The following is a 19122-nucleotide window of genomic DNA, read 5'->3' on the forward strand; positions in this document are numbered from 1 at the left end:
CTCTAAGGTGCCACAAGTACTCCTTTTCTTTTTGCGAATACAGACTAACACGGTTGTTACTCTGAAACCTGCTATGGAAAGGTGATCTAAGCTCAGCTGGGAAGAAAGAAGATACATGAAAGTGTCCTCATTTTAGTCAGAGTAAAACAGATCCCAGGTAGCCGATGCCGTCTGACAGAAAGGAGAAGAGAAACGACTGCTTGAGCAGGGACCTCATTTTATTGTCAGTGGAATAGAAGTCAGTTAGAAACATTCAGGGCACCAAAATATCCCCCGCATTGAGAGAAAGAAGTCAGGGTATCCCCTTACTATCTGAAGGCAGCTCACTGTTGCTCAGAGATGCTCTTATTTTCTCCATGGCAGAGTCTTTAATGGCTCAGTGGGTTTTGTCAGTGCCACCGAAGCCTCCCCTTTTCTCTGGAAAGGAAGAAACTGGCACTGGATTTCATGAGAGGTTTGGGTTCCAAACAGGAGCTGGGAGTGCCTGGGGGACCTGAAGGTATCCTTATTTTAATTGTCTGGGCAGCACCTTAAGTGCCTCCTCACTCAGGGCTGCTTGTAAACACCACAGAATGGGAAATGTAGCTTGATGTCTCAAGAGATCTCCTACCATATGCAAGATCCTTTAGCAAGCCTAGCTCTGGGAACATGGAGAGATCAACACTCTGTGGCTTGTGATCTGAATAAGGGAGTCAATCACCTGATTTATATAGCAAACCCACACGGCAGGGGAATGATGAATCTAGATCAGGGGTTCTCACAATTTTTTTGGTGGCCTCAGAGTGATGGTGGTGGCCACTCTGACAATTTTTCCTAAATACTTAATTAACTTTAGGAAAAAGAAATATGCACATATACATGTCCAAATCATTGTAATTTATTTGGGATTTTTTCCCCAGAGTCAATAAAAATAACATACAGTTGTCTCTATTCTTTACTGGGCCTAAACAGAATAGAAACAAATAAGGTGCTTGGTAAGTTCTTGTATTTTTTCTTATGTCTTTTGCTTTTTTTGGTTGCCCTTTTTTTTTTAATTTAAAAAGAGACATGTTAGTTACTAAGTCTGCTGTGAAAAGTGATATTAAACATACAAATACCATTTTTCCCAGCAGGCTTACTCAGCCCCAGCAAGCCTGGGGACAAATTAAGCCCTGGATGGGGAGATGGATAGGGAGGCAGCAGGGGCCAGGTGCACTGGAGGGGGGAGTGACCTTGGGGCAGAGCCCGCCACCGTACAGCTGGGAAACGGAGCCTGAAGCCCTGTGGCTGAAGCCTGCCCCCACCAGCCCTGGGAAGGTGGGGCACTTACTGGCTGCCTGCTCCTCTAGCTTGTCTTCCCCGGAGGTGAGCAGGACCCAACCATTGCTGGCGGCCTGGGGGAGGGGGCCGCTGCTTTCTCCCCTATCCCCGCCCGGGAGGCTGTGGCTGCAAGAAAATTCCCTGGTGGCCACATGCAGCCATCCTGACCACATTTGAGAAACACTGGTCTAGATACATATCTATAATATGCCAGTTAATGCATCTTGGTGCCAGTAAACAGCTCATCTCATCTTTGTCTCCAGAGGCTGTGCCAGTCCGTGCCAACACCAACATAGCTATTGCAAGGGCAACACAAGCCTATAGACTGCCATGCAGCCCAGATTTTAGTCTTCTCAATCTCCACGGCGTTCAGTCCTGACCCGTGTCACCCGCTACCAGTCAAGGCGAACGTCCCTGCCAGCTCTGCAATGAGCCTCAAGCCTGACCTGCGACATCCCTGCTTCTCCAACCTGGGGCACACCTAGAATCCCCTGGGGCAGTGCAAAGGAGATAAGGAGCAATGGGAGTAGAGAAAGCCTTTCAATGGATCCACTTTCCACCCCATGGCAATTTTCTCGAATTGCCGCTTCTAAAATCAGGCAGCTCCTTGGGAGGCACTTCCCTTTCCCCCAGCCTCCTGCAGCAGCCCCTCAGGTATACAGAGCTTCATGTTCAGACAGCAGCCCACTGACCCACGCTCTCCTGATACTCAGCTCAGTCACAGCAGCATGTGCAGCCTGGCCCCTCCCTCACAGCCTTCTGGCGAGTGAGAGAAAAGGATACAGGACAGAAAACAAGACAACAAAAATACTTGCAAAATAGGAAAGAGGAGAATGGAAAGAGGCCAGGGTGCCAACTGCGTAGGGGAAGGGAGACCGTATCCATTCACCACCCTATTGCAGGTGCACTCTAGTTGGGAACCACTGCTTAGTCAACATGTCCCTCTTTGACTGCAACCATAGAGTGATTCCCTCAGCAATACCCACCTGCTATCCCAGCTACACTAAAAAGGAATGAGTCGCTCTATTTGCAAGCAACATCCCCTGCTCCAGCCCCCATCAGCAAACATCTGGCTCCTAAAGGCCCAATTTCCATGATCCCTCATTCATTAGACTTCCACAGCCTGCAGAAGCAGCACCACGCAGATAGCACGAGGTGCTGCAATCACAAGGAAGATCAGCATGTGAGCTGGGCTGGTGCAGCCTTTTCAGCTGGACCACCACCATTTCTAGTTGTACAGCTACGTGGCCTTGCAGCACTGAAGACATGAGATGAGGGGAATACACCCAATAACCCTTTCTTTGCCAGAAGACAGCAGTCCTTTTGAACTTTAAAGGACAGTTATATTTACAAAGCCACTTTCAGGCCAAAGGACCCCCAAGCACTATACAGGCAGCATTTCACTTTACAGTATTCACTCAGCCTACTCATAGCTGAGTCTGCAGTTTTCCTAGAACACCAATTACTGTAGAAGCGTTTTAAGCTCTTGCCTGAGGGAGACTAGAGTTACTTCTTCACAGTGGACATTAATGGTCTGGAGAGTATTTGACAGACCAGTGCTCATATCACTCATGCCCACTCAGGTGCAATACAATGCATGCATCTGGACATGCATGCAGGTGACACTTGTTTGAGCCCTTCAGAAATGACCCTGGCCTTAGAGATTCAATTTGTGCTCTTGCCTCCTCTCTCCACCCCGTATTCTGCCACTGCAGAATCGTCATTTTCAGCACAACTTCCAGCCACAGGTTTTTGCTTTTGGCAGTACAGATAGCAGGCTAGTCCTCCAAAGGACGCGAAAGCCAAGAAGCAGTAGAGAAAGCAAAGACAGATGGCTCTGTAAATGCAGCACTAAAACTGGGCTGGAGGGGCAGGTTGGTTCCCCAACATCCACTCCAAATTCTCACTGGATAATCTGTTGGGGGTAGGTCAACGTCTGAAGATTTCACCACGTTCCACCATTAAACTCATTGCAGTTCCGACCCTTCGAAGAACATTCTGCTTTAGTTCTTTGGTTTACTCAGCATCCCTCACTGTACCCGGGGGGAATCTCAGTGCTCTGATATTGCCAGCGGGCATCAGCCCCACCATAAAGGGGTGGCTCCATGTTCTTCAGCATGTCCATCTCTTCATTAGTGGTCAGACAACAAGAGTTGGTAACATCTAAACGAGCAGCTCATTTCTTCAGCTTCACACAGAGCTTCAAGCGGATGTCGCACAGGAATATGTTCATCAGGTCCTCACCGGCCTCCTGAGCAATCTTGCTGATCAGCTGGCCTCCCACACCGATCAGCATCTTCTGTACCACAAACAGAGACAGAGGATTATCACATTCACCTCCCTGACTTCTGGCAGTGCCACCTAACTGCAGGGAGAGACAGCCCGAGAGAGCAACATGGTGACTGGGGAAGCAGATAAAGAGGATGTTTCATTTCAGTCTCTCTCAACCTTTTTGATACCAGACACCGGCTTGCTGCCTTCCTAAACTGCGTCAGGGAGATCTCAGGGACTGGTGCCAGTCCACAGACTGATCGTTGAGAAACACTGATTTGAAGCATCCCTGAACCCTGCCTATGGGGTATCTGTCACCACAGAACAGTGCAGGCTCTTGCCCCATTTGCAGAGAAACTGAAAAACCAGCTGCTTGACACTGGGAGGGCCTGTACTCTCTACCTCAGACACAGACAGCATGGTCTGTGCCAAAGGGGAGATAGGTACCTTGAGTGACTGACTGGCCAACTCACACATGAGGCTGGCGCATGCTGTGCCTTCATGCTCTAGTCAGAGGGTAAGGAAGGTACAGAGTAGACCCTGTCACTGCTATGCTCCACCTAGTACATGCCCACAGGACTCAGAGTCTTCACAGCCCACAGGACTCAGAGTCTGTACTGCAAGCCTAGTGCAGGGCGCATTAGCCTATAGCAGAGAACTGGCTAAGAAACAGGATGTCTAGTATGCTCCATACAAATGTGACTGAACTCCATGGATGCACGAAGGATCCTACTCCCGCACTGGGTCTGCAGACCCTCCTTTCTTCTGCCCCATGGACTCCCCCAATCAGCAGCGAAAGAGCATAGAGATTCTCCGACAATACTCACCACATGAGTCTCCTTTGGGACCAGCAGGTTCTGCAGGATGATGAGCTCCCCACTCGGCCCTTCCTCCCACATCTCCGTCTTCTGCAACATTAAGGCACAAACCCAACCACTCAGTAAACCCCTCCAAAGAGCAAAGTCCCCTGCCTCCAGGCCCCAGAGACTCCTATTCTGCTGCCTGTCCCTCTCGTGGCCAAGCACACATGCACAACAGGCATCATGAGGGCCCTACTCCCCAGTGAAGGACTTGGGAATAATGCAGTGCCATATGCCCTCAAACATTAAACCCAAATCTTTAGAGATTACCAGGAAGGATCTCGCTCATCATATGGACACTTATGAAAAGCTGCTCTCACTGAGCTGCTTCCTACCTGAAGCACAGTGTAGGGCACTTCTTGTGGCAGATAATCCAGTAGCTTCCCCCTAATTATATCATCACAGATCTCCTGTGGGGACTGGCTTGTCAAAACCCTGCTGTGGTACTCCCATCGACCTGGCTTGGCTTGCATCAGGAGGTACTTCTGTCAACACAAAGAAGAGGGGCAGTTAAAGGGGACCCAAAGTCACCGGTAAAAGTCCTAGGTGGAAATAAATCAAAGATGGCACTCTTAAGTAGTCTGACATGGTACAGTTCCCTCGGTCAGATGGCACCCCATCACCAGCATACCAGGGACTCCTTAGGGAGCTGCAGACCGCAGGCCAGGAGAAAGGGGACAGGTCAGACAAATAAAGGTTGGTTATTTCCTCATACGATATGAGGGTGCAAGAGTGAGATCCACAAGAGTGAGAGGGTGCAAGTCACAAGGTAGAATGCAATTATTTCAGGCTAATTTACCTTCAGCGTTTCCACTGCCTCTCCATTAATAGCTGCTAGCATGAAGATCTCCTGGAAGTGTGGCCAGCCTTTCTTGTTCTTTAAGTCTCTAGATACCTGGTGGTTTGCAATTTGTACTTTCTCTGTGCCTTCCAACATATGATTAGAGTTTGATGCCCTCATGTTACAACTGGTATCTGAGCTAGAACCTCTCTGGACTTCGCTGGCATCCTGGAGATAACCAGACTGTTTGGATGTATTTTCAGACAGACAAGTTTGGATGCTTTGAAGGGGATTGTTTCTGGTGGAGTCCGAATGTATCTTAGACATAGATTTCACTTTCAGTTTCTTTCCATTTACAACTCCTTCTGTGAGCTCAGTGACCAGGTCCAGCAGAAGGGCCTTTCTCTTCAGCAGATCCACCTGAAATAGAGAGACTGATCAGGAATTTGTTCCAGATGGAACTGGGACAAATGTAACTGTCTCATGTAATAATCCAAATCTTGAGGTGAAAGAGGGATGAATTACAGATGTAAGGTCTGCACTATTTGCTGCAGGCCTACGTCACCCCCTAGTAAGTTACAAGACACTGGAAACCTTCAAATAAATTGATCTCTTCTGTGGCACTTGCCAAGAAAACAACACTTAGTTTAACCTTCAATAGAGGTATAAAGGAAAGAATCATAGAATATCAGGGTTGGAAGGGACCCCAGAAGGTCATCTAGTCCAACCCCCTGCTCGAAGCAGGACCAATTCCCAGTTAAATCATCCCAGCCAGGGCTTTGTCAAGCCTGACCTTAAAAACCTCTAAGGAAGGAGATTCTACCACCTCCCTAGGTAACGCATTCCAGTGTTTCACCACCCTCTTAGTGAAAAAGTTTTTCCTAATATCCAATCTAAACCTCCCCCATTGCAACTTGAGACCATTACTCCTCGTTCTGTCATCTGCTACCATTGAGAACAGTCTAGAGCCATCCTCTTTGGAACCCCCTTTCAGGTACTTGAAAGCAGCTATCAAATCCCCCCTCATTCTTCTCTTCTGCAGACTAAACAATCCCAGCTCCCTCAGCCTCTCCTCATAAGTCATGTGCTCTAGACCCCTAATCATTTTTGTTGCCCTTCGCTGGACTCTCTCCAATTTATCCACATCCTTCTTGTAGTGTGGGGCCCAAAACTGGACACAGTACTCCAGATGAGGCCTCACCAGTGTCGAATAGAGGGGAACGATCACGTCCCTCGATCTGCTCGCTATGCCCCTACTTATACATCCCAAAATGCCATTGGCCTTCTTGGCAACAAGGGCACACTGCTGACTCATATCCAGCTTCTCGTCCACCGTCACCCCTAGGTCCTTTTCCGCAGAACTGCTGCCTAGCCATTCGGTCCCTAGTCTGTAGCGGTGCATTGGATTCTTCCATCCTAAGTGCAGGACCCTGCACTTATCCTTATTGAACCTCATCAGATTTCTTTTGGCCCAATCCTCCAATTTGTCTAGGTCCTTCTGTATCCTATCTCTCCCCTCCAGCGTATCTACCACTCCTCCCAGTTTAGTATCAGAGTATATAAAGTATATAAAGAGTATATAATGCCCAAGTGCTAACTCACTGTATAAAACAGAGGACTTTGATCCCTCTCTTATTTACCTTGTTCATGACCAGGATGCTGGGAATCTGTGGGAACTGAGAAAGACACTGCAGCACCTGGGGACTCAGACGGTTCTGTGTCCAGCGTTCTGACACATCCACCAAAACCAGAACTGCCAAACAGAGAGATACATTTGAATCCCCTCGTGGCAGACATCAGCCTTTAATGCCCCTCAGCTTGTGGACTCTTTGTTCATATCACCGCCTTTCTTACTTCCACAGCAGAATGTGTACGTCTGAGTGTGCGTGTAGAGGTTCCTAATATGATAAAATAATGAACTTTTCTACATCTTCCCAGTGCCATACTAACTAATCCTCAACAACCCAGCCCAGTCCAATCATCCACACTTCCTCCTTAAGCGTTGTACAGGTATACTATACTTTTCCCCAGTTACATATGTGGAGAGTTCCTGTATGTAGTTCCCCTCCACTCTATCCCCGCACACCCAGGAGCTGCCATTGCTGCACCACTCAGTACATGGGCACTCGGATACCAGGGCAATGGGAGCCATACAAGTACCCACCACAGACAGATCAGGATTTGACTTCATATAGTATGAGAATTGGGTTCCCACCTAAGTCTGCATGTTTCATGCTGTCCCATGGATCACATATCAGGGATTTCTCCAGATTATGCCTGAAAGACAAATACCTATTATGGAACTACACATGCATCTGATCATAAACGGCCTCCTTTTCCATCCCATGGCAGAGTGGAAGAATTTCCTCTTAAAACAAAAGACAGTCCGTTTCACATTCCCTTTTATTACCCAGCTAGTGCAGTGCCACCTTTTGGCCTACATCATCTCTCACTGAGAGTGCAGTGCCTAGCACAATGTGATCTCAACAGAGACTGTGGACTCTAGGTGCTACTGTATTGCTGGTAATTTTAAGGTAGTTCAGAGACAAGAACTGGGCTCAAACACCTTCACATTCTATGAACAACACACCTCTATCCCAATTACCCATAATGGTGTAAATACCCATTACACCCCTTTCAATCTGCTCTACAAGCTCCGACAACAGAACTCATGTTCTGGGCTCCTCAAACTTTGCCCAGCTGGATTTTTCATCTACCCACATTGAGAGAGATACCTTTTGGCTTTCGTGTGGCTGATGAGGCCAGGTGTGTCCAGGATGATCTAGAAAGAGAAAGCCAAACCAATAAGGATCTTCCTGTAATTACTGACAGGAAGCTAAAACTCATGTTTGTGCAACTGAAGTAGACTGCAAGGTGTAAGCAAAATGCTATGGATCACAAATGTCTATTGCTGAGAGTTACCTTATCACATGTGGAATACCTACCAGCTGAGTGTCTTCTTCTGTGATGACCCCACGGGCATTGCATCGTGTGGTGTGCACCTTCTTAGATACTGGGAAAACCTGCAGGAAACAAGTCAGATGTGTACAACATCTAAGAAACGTAGACAAAAACAATCTGTAACCTAGTTCTCAGATGCTGCAAAGCTTTACCTTTCTGCCCAAGAGTTTATTCGAGAGGGTAGATTTCCCAGCATTTGGTGCTCCAATGATGGCAACTCTCAGAACCTTGGGGTTCTCTGGCTCATCTGGTTGGTGCACCAACAAGTTATCTTGCTCAGCTGCAGAGAGAGAAATAAGGTGTTCAAGTAAAAACACTGCAATCACACCAGACTGCACACATTTAATGGAGTAGTCCACCAGAGACTCAAAAGATATCACTGCACAAAACAAAATATTAAGTGGCTGATGAGATTAATCTTGAGAGACTACAAGAACGTACAGCCTTTAATCCCCACCTCATGGGGTACCCAGCTATTTACAACTGTTGGAACATCTTTTGCAAGTCAGTACTTCCAAGGCTGTTTTCCAACTTTCTGCTATGCCCTCTTTAGAGGCTGCCTCTATTACTATTGTTCACCACCTCCCTAGAAAAATCATATAGGCAGCTGAGTTTACCTTTGCAGTAAGACACCGATGGTGGATGTTGACCCAGTGCACATTCTGTCTTCTCTCTGGAAATTCCTAGGATGGTATCCAGGGCAGAATTGTTTCCATAAAAGCAAGCGGGGAAAATGTTGACCCTCTGGGCTCTGTTCTCCAGGAAACAGGCACCACTGACTGAAAAACCAACACAGTAATACCAACTTAAACCTGCTGCATGCTGGACCGAAAATGCTACAAGAAATTCTAAGCAAGATGGTCTCAAAACACAGCTGAGAAATTAGATTTTACCAATATGGGTTCCTCAATCCCACTAACAGCTTATGGTTCTTTCAGGTTACAGCTGGGATGGTAATGACAAGGGCACACACTACATAGCCAGGGAATTCCATAATCAAGGCTCCTAAACCATTAGTATGAACTATGTACAAAGGATTAATCACATTAGAAGAGATATTAGCAAACACTCTCACGCAGTGTGGCTGAAGCCCCTACCTGTAATTCTCCCCAGCCTCCCGCCTTGCTGCCCATTACACTTAGAAAGCCCTCTCATGTGCCAGTTCACACAGCTTCCACAATGAAAAGGGATCAGCACCATTTCCCAGCATTCATTTAGGGAATTGTGTCTGAATTGTATTGTCCATATCTAGCAGCCTCTTCAGCAACCTGTGCAGAGAGAAATTTTACCAGTTCTCCCACCTTTGGTGCTAACAATGGAACCACAAGTGCAGACTGGGCACATGCATTTTTACCACAAGTCACTAAGGTCAGCAATGAGCAAGTTCAGATAAACATGATGAGAAAGGCATCTGAGCTGAGTCTACACTAGTACTTCTGTCATTGCTCCAATGCTGTCAGACTGCTAAGAATTCTCACTTTCTACAAGATGCTTCGGGGCCGGTAACGTGTCCTTTATGCCTGTACATTGATATTTACTATTTGTATCATGCTAGCACCTAGGAACCGCAGTCGTGGACCAGGACCCCACTGTGCTAGCTGCGGTAAAAACACACAACAAGAAGATGGAACTGACCCAAAGAACTTACAATCCAAGCAGAAGACAAAAAACAAGAGATGGACACGTGCAAAGAAACAATGAGATGATATTAGTCAGCAAGACACACTGGTTTCACACCAGTGGCCCAGTCACTATCAAGTTTTTGTAAACATCACAGCAAAGGAAGAATTCAAAGGAGGCTAATGAGATGGCTTTGCAGATGTTTATTGGGAGCTCCTGACAAATGTGAGGGGCGGCAAGGGAGAAAGCGCAAAGGGCTTGTTTGGGAGATGGAGGCTGGCTTTATGGGCTGACTCGAGGTGGGTTGTACAAAGCTAAGTAGTGACTGCACTCAATACCAAAAGAAAAAGAAAGTGCTGAACAATGACTCCTAAGCACTATTGAACTCTCACGGCGATAGCAGGAAGAAGAGCTGGTTGTGCTCCTTTTGCCAGGAAACTGAAACACGGGTGCTATAACGGATGTCAGGGTACGGTGAGTAACCATAGGGGAGAGTTTCTCAACATGCGACCTAACCATTACAAGGCAGAAACTCTTATTTGAGCAACTGTATACGGAGCTTTCCTCTACACTGGCCAGTTACAGCACTCCCACCCCCAGACCCATCCCACTGGTCTGTGGCTCTCCAGGTCTGGGGAGAGCTCCCTGATCAGAAGACGAGGGCTGCACACTGCAGGGAGTAGGAAGGTTGGCTCCTGGTGGCCGAGGCTGGCAGTCTGGGGTGTTGACCAGCATCTGAGTGGCGGCAGCAGAGCACCGGGGACAGCTCCAAACACGCAGACCAGAGCCCTGTAACCGCTCTACAGCGACCCCACAGCTCGCCCTAAAGGTATGCCTACACTACGAAATTAGGTCGAATTTATAGAAGTCGATTTTTTAGAAATCGGTTTTATATATTCGAGTGTGTGTGTCCCCACAGAAAATGCTCTAAGTGCATTAACTCGGCGGATTGCTTCCACAGTACCGAGGCTAGAGTCGAATTCCGGAGCGTTGCACTTTGGGTAGCTATCCCACAGTTCCCGCAGTCTCCGCTGCCCACTGGAATTCTGGGTTGAGGTCCCAATGCCTGATGGGGCTAAAACATTGTCGCGGGTGGTTCTGGGTACATATCGTCAGGCCCCCGTTCCCTCCCTCTCTTAGTGAAAGCAAGGGCAGACAATCGTTTCGCGCCTTTTTTCCTGAGTTACCTGTGCAGACGCCATACCACGGCAAGCATGGAGCCCGCTCAGGTAACCGTCACCGTATGTCTCCTGGGTGCTGGCAGACGTGGTACTGCATTGCTACACAGCAGCAGCAACCCTTAGCCTTGTGGCAGCAGATGGTGCAATAGGACTGGTAGCCGTCATCGTCATGTCCGAGGTGCTCCTGGTCACCTGTGTGAGGTCAATCAGGAGCGCCTGGGCAGACATGGGCGCAGGGACTAAATTTGGAGTGACTTGATCAGGTCATTCTCTTTAGTCCTGCAGTCAATCCTATTGAACCATCTTATGGTGAGCAGGCAGGTGATACGGATTGCTAGCAGTCCTATTGCATCATCTTCTGCCGGGCAGGCAAGAGATGAGGATGGCTAGCAGTTCTATTGTACCATCTTCTGCCGAGCAGCCATGAGATGCGGATGGCATGCAGTCTTCTGCACCGTCTGCTGCCAGCCAAAGATGTAAAAGATAGATGGAGTGGATCAAAACAAGAAATAGACCAGATTTGTTTTGTACTCATTTGCAAACCCCACCCCCGCCCCTGTCTAGGGGACTCATTCCTCTAGGTCACACTGCAGTCACTCACAGAGAAGGTGCAGTGAGGTAAATCTAGCCACGTATCAATCAGAGGCCAGACTAACCTCCTTGTTCCAATAAGAACAACAACTTAGGTGCACCATTTCTTATTGGAACCCTCCGTGAAGTCCTGCCTGAAATACTCCTTGATGTAAAGCCACCCCCTTTGTTGATTTTAGCTCCCTGTAAGCCAACCCTGTAAGCGGAGTCCTCAGTCGCCCCTCCCTGCGTCAGAGCAACTGCAAACAATCGTGCATCTGAGTTGAGAGTGCTGTCCAGAGCAGTCACAATGGAGCACTCTGGGATCGCTCCCGGAGGCCAATACCGTCGAATTGTGTCCACAGTACCCCAAATTCGACCCGGCAAGGCCGATTTAAGCGCTAATCCACTTGTCAGGGGCGGAGTAAGGAAATCGATTTTAAGAGCCCTTTAAGTCAAAATAAAGGGCTTCATCGTGTGGACAGGTGCAGGTTTACATCGATTTAACGCTGCTAAATTCGACCTAAAGTCCTAGTGTAGACCAGAGCTAAGTGAACCAGAACCAGCCCAATGGGGCCTTCCACGGCCCCCCCGGCCCCCCTCCCCCGCCAGGCCCCCCCAACCCGGCCCCAGGCCCGGCTTCCCTCCCCCCCAACCCGTCCCCAGGCCCCCCCAACCCGGCTTCGCTCCCCTCCCCCGCCAGGCCCCCCCAGGCCCGGCTTCCCTCCCCTCCCCCGCCAGGCCCCCCCAGGCCCGGCTTCCCTCCCCCACAACCCGGCCCGGGGCCCGCCCCCCCGGCTCTCTCACCTGTGCGGGCCCGGCCCGACCTCCCCGCCCGCAGCGCCCAGCGCAGAGCGCGGCCCACGGCGGCCATGACACGCCCGGGCCTCAGCAGCTACAACCCCCGCCGCCCCGCGCTCCGGGAGCCGCCATCTTCGCCCGCCGCGGGGCATTGTGGGAGCGGGCGCGGGGGGCTCGCCCCATTGGCTGGGAGCACATCGAGGGGCGGGGCCCTGGCGTGGGGGCGGGGCAGCCCAGACACAGTCTGCGCCGGGCGGGGCGGGGCGCCCTCTGCTGGGGGAGGGAGCGACTCGCCCGCCAGAGCCCCCCCGGGGCCCCGGGACCCCCGGGGTGCCTGCCCTCAGCCTCCCCCCCCGGGCCGGCAACCCCCTACAGCCCCCCTGCAATCCCCAGCCCCCCCGGCCCGTACAGCCCCCCACAATCCCCTCAGCCCCCCCCGGGCCTGGCAACCCCCTCAGCGCCCCGGGCCCACTCCAGCCCCCCGCAATCCCCTACAGCCCCCCCCCGAAATCCCCTCAGCCCCCCCCCGCCTCCACAGCCCCCCCCCACAATCGCCTCAGGCCTCCCGGCCTCCACAGCCCCCCACAATCCCCTCAGCCCCCCCCGGGCCTGGCAACCCCCTACAGCCCCCCACAATCCCCTCAGCCCCCCCCCGGGCCTGGCAACCCCCTACAGCCCCCCCCCCGCAATCCCGTCAGCCCCCCCTCCCGGGCCTGGCAACCCCCTACAGCCCCCCCCCCCCGCAATCCCCTCAGCCCCCCCCCGGGCCTGGCAACCCCCTACAGCCCCCCCCCGCAATCCCCTCAGCCCCCCCGGCCTCCACAGCCCCCCCGCAATCGCCTCAGGCCTCCTGGCCGCCACACCCCCCCCCCCACAATCGCCTCAGGCCTCCCGGCCTCCACAGCCCCCCTGCAATCCCCTCAGCCCCCCCGGGCCTGGCAACCCCCTCAGCCCCCCCGCAATCCCCTCAGCCCCCCCGGCCTCCACAGCCCCCCCACAATCCCCTCAGCCCCCCCGGGCCTGGCAACCCCCCCAGCCCCCTACAGCCCCCCGCAATCCCCTCAGCCCTCCCGGGCCCCCTACAGCCCTGCGAAATCGCCTCAGCCCCCCCCGGTCCTGGCAACCCTCTCAGCCCCCCCAGGCCCCCTACAGCCCCCCCCACAATCGCCTACAGCCCCCCGCAATCGCCTCAGCCCCCCCCAGGCCTGGCAACCCCCTCAGCCCCCCGGGCCTCCTACAGTCCCCCGCAATCGCCTCAGCCCCCACCCGGGCCTGGCAACCCCCTCAGCCCTCCTACAGCCCCCCCCCGCAATCGCCTCAGGCCCCCCGGCCTCCACAGCCCCCTGCAATCCCCTCAGCCCCCCCCAGGCCTGGCAACCCTCTCAGCCCCCCTGGCCTCCACAGCCCCCCGCAATCCCTTCAGCCCCCCCGGGCCCCCTACAGCCCCCCGCAATCGCCTCAGTCCCCCCTCGGGCCTGGCAACCCCCTCAGCCCCTCCGGGCCCCCTACAGCCCCTCCGCAATCCCCTACAGCCCCCCCGGCCCCCTACAGCCCCCCGCAATCACCTCAGCCCCCCCCCGGGCCTGGCAACCCCCTCAGCCCCCCGGGCCTCCTACAGTCCCCCGCAATCGCCTCAGCCCCCACCCGGGCCTGGCAACCCCCTCAGCCCCCCCAGGCCCCCTACAGCCCCCCCCCCCGCAATCGCCTCAGGCCCCCCGGCCTCCACAGCCCCCCGCAATCCCCTCAGCCCCCCCCAGGCCTGGCAACCCTCTCAGTCCCCCCGGCCTCCACAGCCCCCCGCAATCCCCTCAGCCCCCCCGGGCCCCCTACAGCCCCCGGCAATCGCCTCAGCCCCCCCTCGGGCCTGGCAACCCCCTCAGCCCCTACGGGCCCCTTACAGCCCCTCCGCAATCCCCTACAGCCCCCCGCAATCGCCTCAGCCCCCCCCCAGGCCTGGCAACCCCCTCAGCCCCCCGGGCCTCCTACAGTCCCCCGCAATCGCCTCAGCCCCCACCCGGGCCTGGCAACCCCTCAGCCCCCCCATGCCCCCTACAGCCCCCCCCCAGTCGCCTCAGGCCCCCCGCAATCCCCTCAGCCCCCCCCAGGCCTGGCAACCCCCTCAGCCCCCCGGGCCCCCTACAGCCCCCCCACAATCACCTCAGCCCCCCCTCGGGCCTGGCAACCCCCTCAGCCCCCCTGACCTCCACAGCCCCCCTGCAATCCCCTCAGCCCCCCCCCCCAGGCCTGGCAACCCCCTCAGCCCCCCCAGGCACCCTACAGCCCCCCCCTGCAATCGCCTCAGGCCCCCCGGCCTCCACAGCCCCCCGCAATCCCCTCAGCCCCCCCCCAGGCCTGGCAACCCCCTCAACCCCCCGGGCCCCCTACAGCCCCCCGCAATCGCCTCAGCCCCCCCCAGGTCTGGCAACCCCCTCAGCCCCCGGACCCCCTACAGCCTGCCTCAGCCCCCCCCCGGGCCTGGCAATCCCCTCAGCCCCCCCGGCCCCCAGTGCCCCGCAGTCCCCTCAGCCCCAGGGCCCCCTACACCCCCACCCCCCCGCAAATCCCCTCAGCCCCCCCGGCCCCTACAGCCCCCTACCCCCAGGGTCCGGCAATCCCCTCAGCCCCTGGGCCCCCTACACACCCCACCCCCAGCGCCCCGCAATCCCCTCAGCCCCCCTGGCCTCCACAGCCCCCCCCCGGGCCTCCTACAGCCCCCCCGCAATCTCCTCAGCCCCCCCGGCCCCCAGTGCCCCACAGTCCCCTCAGCCCCAGGGCCCCCTACAGCCCCCTGGGACCCCCTACAGCCCCCACTCCCAGGGCCCCACAATCCCCTCAGCCCCCCCGGACCCTACAGCCCCGCACCCCCAGGGCCCAGCAATCCCCTCAGCCCCTGGGCCCCCCAACCCACCACCCCCAGGGCCCCGCAATCCCCTCAGCCCCCCCGGCCCCCACTGCCCCTCACCCCTCAGGATTCGGCAATTCCCTCAGCCCCCCGGCCCCTACAGTCCCCCATGCCCCAGTGCCCCACAATCCCCCCAGCCCCTACAGCCCCCCACCCCCCCGCAATCCCCTCAGCTCCCCCGGCCCCTGCAGCCCCCCACCCCCCAGTGCCCCGCAATCCCCACAGCTCCCCCAGCTTCCTACTGCCCCCATGGCCCCCCTATAGCCCCCACACCCCTGCAGTCCCCTCAGTTCCCCTCCAGTGCCCCCTGACCTCCCCCCAGCCCCCACCTCAGCTCCTGCAGTCCCAAGCCCCTGGCAATAGGTGGACCCACTGATGCTTCCCCAGCACACGCACCCCACTGCTGTGTTGCTGTTTGCATTGCAGTACAGTAGCCCCAGGCCCTGGGATGCTAACCTTCCCCCAGCCCCCTGCTGCTCCCCAGCTCCCCCCACCCCAGCATCCCCACCTCTGCCCTGCAGGGCCCTAAACTCTCTCTGCAAGACCAGCGTTGATACAAGCCCAGCCTAGAACGGCCCAGGCGAGGGCTTGGCAGGCCCAGTGGGCTGCTGACCCACCTGCCCCCTTACCCACCTGCCATAGCATTGTTCGTGTCTGGCCAAGGACTGGTTGCCATGTGCTGGCCTGCTCCTGCCCCACTGGCGTGATTTACTGCCAGCTTGCTCAGCACCAGCTCGAAGAACAGGGCCCCTGCCACCCAGGCGCTCCAGACAGCCAGTGTGGGGTGGGCAGCGGGTGACAGCGTCCCCTGGGATCCCATCGCCTTTCTTTATGGAGAGAGCGGCTCTCTGTGAAGGTAGAGCCCAGCAGAGGGGTTTGGCCATCTCTCACCCCTGCAATCCTGCTCAGCCTCACAACCCGCCCTGCGCGGAGCGGGGGAGATAGTCCTCCCATCTGGGTGCAGATGAAGGCACGGAGAGGTGAGTGAGGTACCCCAAACCCCAGAGGAAGCGGGTACCGAGCAGCGTGAGGCCACAAGAGCCCCTGCCTGGCGGGCGTCAAGCTGAGGACACGCAATGGGGCACTGGAGTAAGGAGCGAGAAGGCCAGGAACGGAAGAGCAGGGGGGCTGGATGGCAGGAGCAGGGTGCCCCACTAGAGGGGAGCAGACTGCTGAGGACTTTTTTCTACCACCCTCTCCTTCCCCGCCTTGAGCAGCTCAATTAATTGCCTGAATTGCTGGTTCTCGCAGCAGGCTTGTAGCCAGCACCACGGCAGAGGGGGACGCTGGGTGCCGGTTCTAGGAGAGAAGAACAGAGCTCCTGGGGCAGGTTTCTCCTGGTCTGCTTGTTCCCACTCCAGGAGGGGAACCTCCCTGCCCCTCACCCCGCAAGGGGCACAGGCAGCATCACTGCTGGGCCCTGCCTTTGGAGGGCTGTTTTCTGGGATCAGACAAATAGGGGAAAGAAATCCAGACATCGGAGGAAACACCTTTATTTCTCATTGATTGGCAGAGGGACTAGGGAGAGGGGGTGTGGCCCAAGGGAATCTGACCCCCAGGCAGGGTACCCCAAGCTCTCCCCCTGCCCCTCCCCAGCTTTGAGACGCTGGGGGAGGGTCTCATTGCTGGCCTCCCGTAGAGGCTGGCCCCCTGGCGGGGTCCTGCTCCGCACCTGGCAGTGGGGTGCTGCTCCTCTTGCTCTCGCCGGCCGGATGCTGGCGTGGCAGTAGAACCGTTACCATTACTAAAGTCAGTAATGGTAACGGTTTCATTGACACTCCATGGGCTCAGCCTCCTGGCAGGGGCCTTCGCCGGCCCTGAAAGCTGCTTCTTGCCCAGGCGGGGGTGGAATCCCCCCCCTCAGCAGGGCAGGGCCTCCCAGCCTGGCGGGAGGAGTGGTTGTTAACCCTTTCTTTCCCACTGGCTGCTGCCCCACTTGCTGCCTGTTGGTGCAGGTGCCCCAGAGCGGCAGGAAGATAGCGCTCGTTTCCGTCCCACGCTGGAAACCGGGGAAGAGGAGCGCACTGAATGCAGGAAGAGGCTGAAGGGGCGAGGGTGCCACAGGCAGGGCCAGGCCTTCATGGGTGGCTTTAGCCCCCCCCTGCTTAGCCCTCCACTCCTCTGCAGGAGGGGGAGGAACTTGTGCTGTGCTAGAAGTGCTTTGGGCCACTGCTCCCAGCTGGCCAGGCTGGACCTGCAGTAGAGCTCCTGGCTGAGGGGTGAAGCTCAGGATAGTACATCATCTATACTGTAGTGTCTCATAGCAAACTTACAGTATACGATGATATCCTGCCCAGAGCCCCCACGGCGGGTGGACGCTCTTGCTGCCTGGGCTGGAAAAGGGAACCTAGAAAAACACCAAGAGAGCGGCGTTATGGGCGAGACCAGAGAGCTGCTGAGACAGGACAGCACAAAGCCAGTCCGGCCTGCCTGAGAGCAGCCGCTACTCCCTCCTCCCACCAGCTTCTCAGCTGCCCTAGGACTTCCTAAAGCCACAGGGTACAATATAAAGCCAGGGCAGGCCTGGACTCTGGGCCTCCCAGCTTCTGGGCAGGCAGTTTGGTGCCAGAACCCCACATGATGTCTTATAGGGGTGGGGAATAGTCTCCCAGAACTCCCTGGATCTTGTCCTTGCTTGTCCTGCCCTCCTGGCATCCAAGGGAGGTGTGTGGGGTGTTACTCCAGTTACCATCCCCAGCCAGCACCAGCCTCCTGCCAAAGGGCTTCCCAGAGCACTGGAAATGGCAGTGCCCCTCAGACACGCAGAGTGGGGAGTGCGCCTGCCCTCCATGGGGATGGAGAAGGGGGCCTGATAACACAGGCCTTTCCACACGCAGCGCCCCAGCCTCCAAACAAAGTTTCCATGCCCACAGCGCAGAGATGGGCACAGAGCCAGTTACCTGGCACCCCACAAGTCAGGGGTACATGGAGCTAGTTGCCTGGCACCCCACAAGTCAGGGGTACAGGGAGCTGGGGTTTGGTCTTTTGCATCCCTGGGGACATTCACCCTCTCATGGCAAGGGGCCCGTCTCTGTTCCCAAGTGCAGAGATTGTCACGGTGCCTGCTGCCACCCTGCTGGCTGCTGAGAGGGAGCTGGGACTTAGGGGAGCAAGCAAAGAAAATCCAGCCTGTAATAAAGCAGCGCAAGGGGCCCCAGGCCTCTTTGCCGGGGCTGCCCCACTGATGCAGCTCTGGGGAAGTCTAAGGCGGCACTGCGAGAGCCCCTTTCCCTTAGCCTGGCTGCCATCACCAGGCGAACCAGCTTCCCTCTGGAACTCCAGGGACCAGCCCTGGTAGAATCTACCCCGGGAAGATTGAACAAGCATGTGGCAGTTACAACCCAGGCCAGGGGATAGTAGCACGTAGCAGAGTCCAGGCCCTCTTCGAATGTGACCCACCAGCCCACGGGAGTCTCCAGTGGGTGGGACAGGATGCAGCCAATTCACCCTGGTGGGCTGGAGCAGAGCAGCTGTTCACCCCTTGGGACTATGGATAAGTCATTAAAGAGAAGAATCTAAGGAATAAAAGAGCGAGGCCCCTCCTGGTGAGCCTCAGGAAGGCAGAGCAGGGTCTGGGCACTTACCTGGCTAGGGCCGGGCCGGGCGGGCCAGGCCGGGGAGGGGAGTGGGCTCCTTCTTTCCACTACAGAGCCAGCGCCTCCAGCTGAGTCACTTATAATACCTACTCTGGCCTCATTTGCATATCAAGTATCTGCTCATATCTTGCCCTCCCCTTTTAACCCTTTCCTGCCTGGCTTTGGTGCAGCTGCAGCAGGGAAGAGTCTGCCCCAGTGCTAGGGAGTTCCAGGAAATGACAGAGCTTTGAAGACAGCAACTGAGTCCTGTCTGCTTGGTGTAGAGCTAGCACCCTGCCCA

At 55.6% G+C, this 19122-nt stretch overlaps 1 protein-coding gene across 4 annotated transcripts; it reads right to left on the reverse strand.

Annotated features, from left to right (window-relative positions):
* Positions 1 to 200: 200 nt before the first annotated feature.
* ERAL1 (Era like 12S mitochondrial rRNA chaperone 1) lies at positions 201 to 18965 on the reverse strand. Of its 4 annotated transcripts, none has more exons than XM_037880740.1 (12): positions 18831 to 18965; positions 15880 to 17593; positions 8790 to 8951; positions 8325 to 8452; positions 8157 to 8234; positions 7947 to 7993; positions 7427 to 7488; positions 6852 to 6964; positions 5230 to 5631; positions 4766 to 4915; positions 4398 to 4478; positions 201 to 3598 (listed from the first exon to the last, which is right to left on the reverse strand). In XM_037880740.1, exons 2-12 carry the CDS (start codon positions 16064 to 16066, stop codon positions 3476 to 3478), a joined length of 1533 nt encoding a protein of 510 aa, XP_037736668.1. In that variant the 5' UTR covers positions 16067 to 17593; positions 18831 to 18965; the 3' UTR covers positions 201 to 3475. The 4 variants fall into 4 exon arrangements, with proteins under 4 accessions (XP_037736668.1, XP_037736670.1, XP_037736667.1 ...); XM_037880742.2 differs by lacking the exons at positions 15880 to 17593; positions 18831 to 18965 and adding exons at positions 9270 to 9440; positions 12351 to 12490; XM_037880739.2 differs by having other exon boundaries at positions 15880 to 18902.
* Positions 18966 to 19122: the final 157 nt, after the last annotated feature.

This window comes from Chelonia mydas, chromosome 17 (assembly GCF_015237465.2).
Source record: "Chelonia mydas isolate rCheMyd1 chromosome 17, rCheMyd1.pri.v2, whole genome shotgun sequence".
Classification (NCBI taxonomy): domain Eukaryota; kingdom Metazoa; phylum Chordata; order Testudines; family Cheloniidae; genus Chelonia; species Chelonia mydas.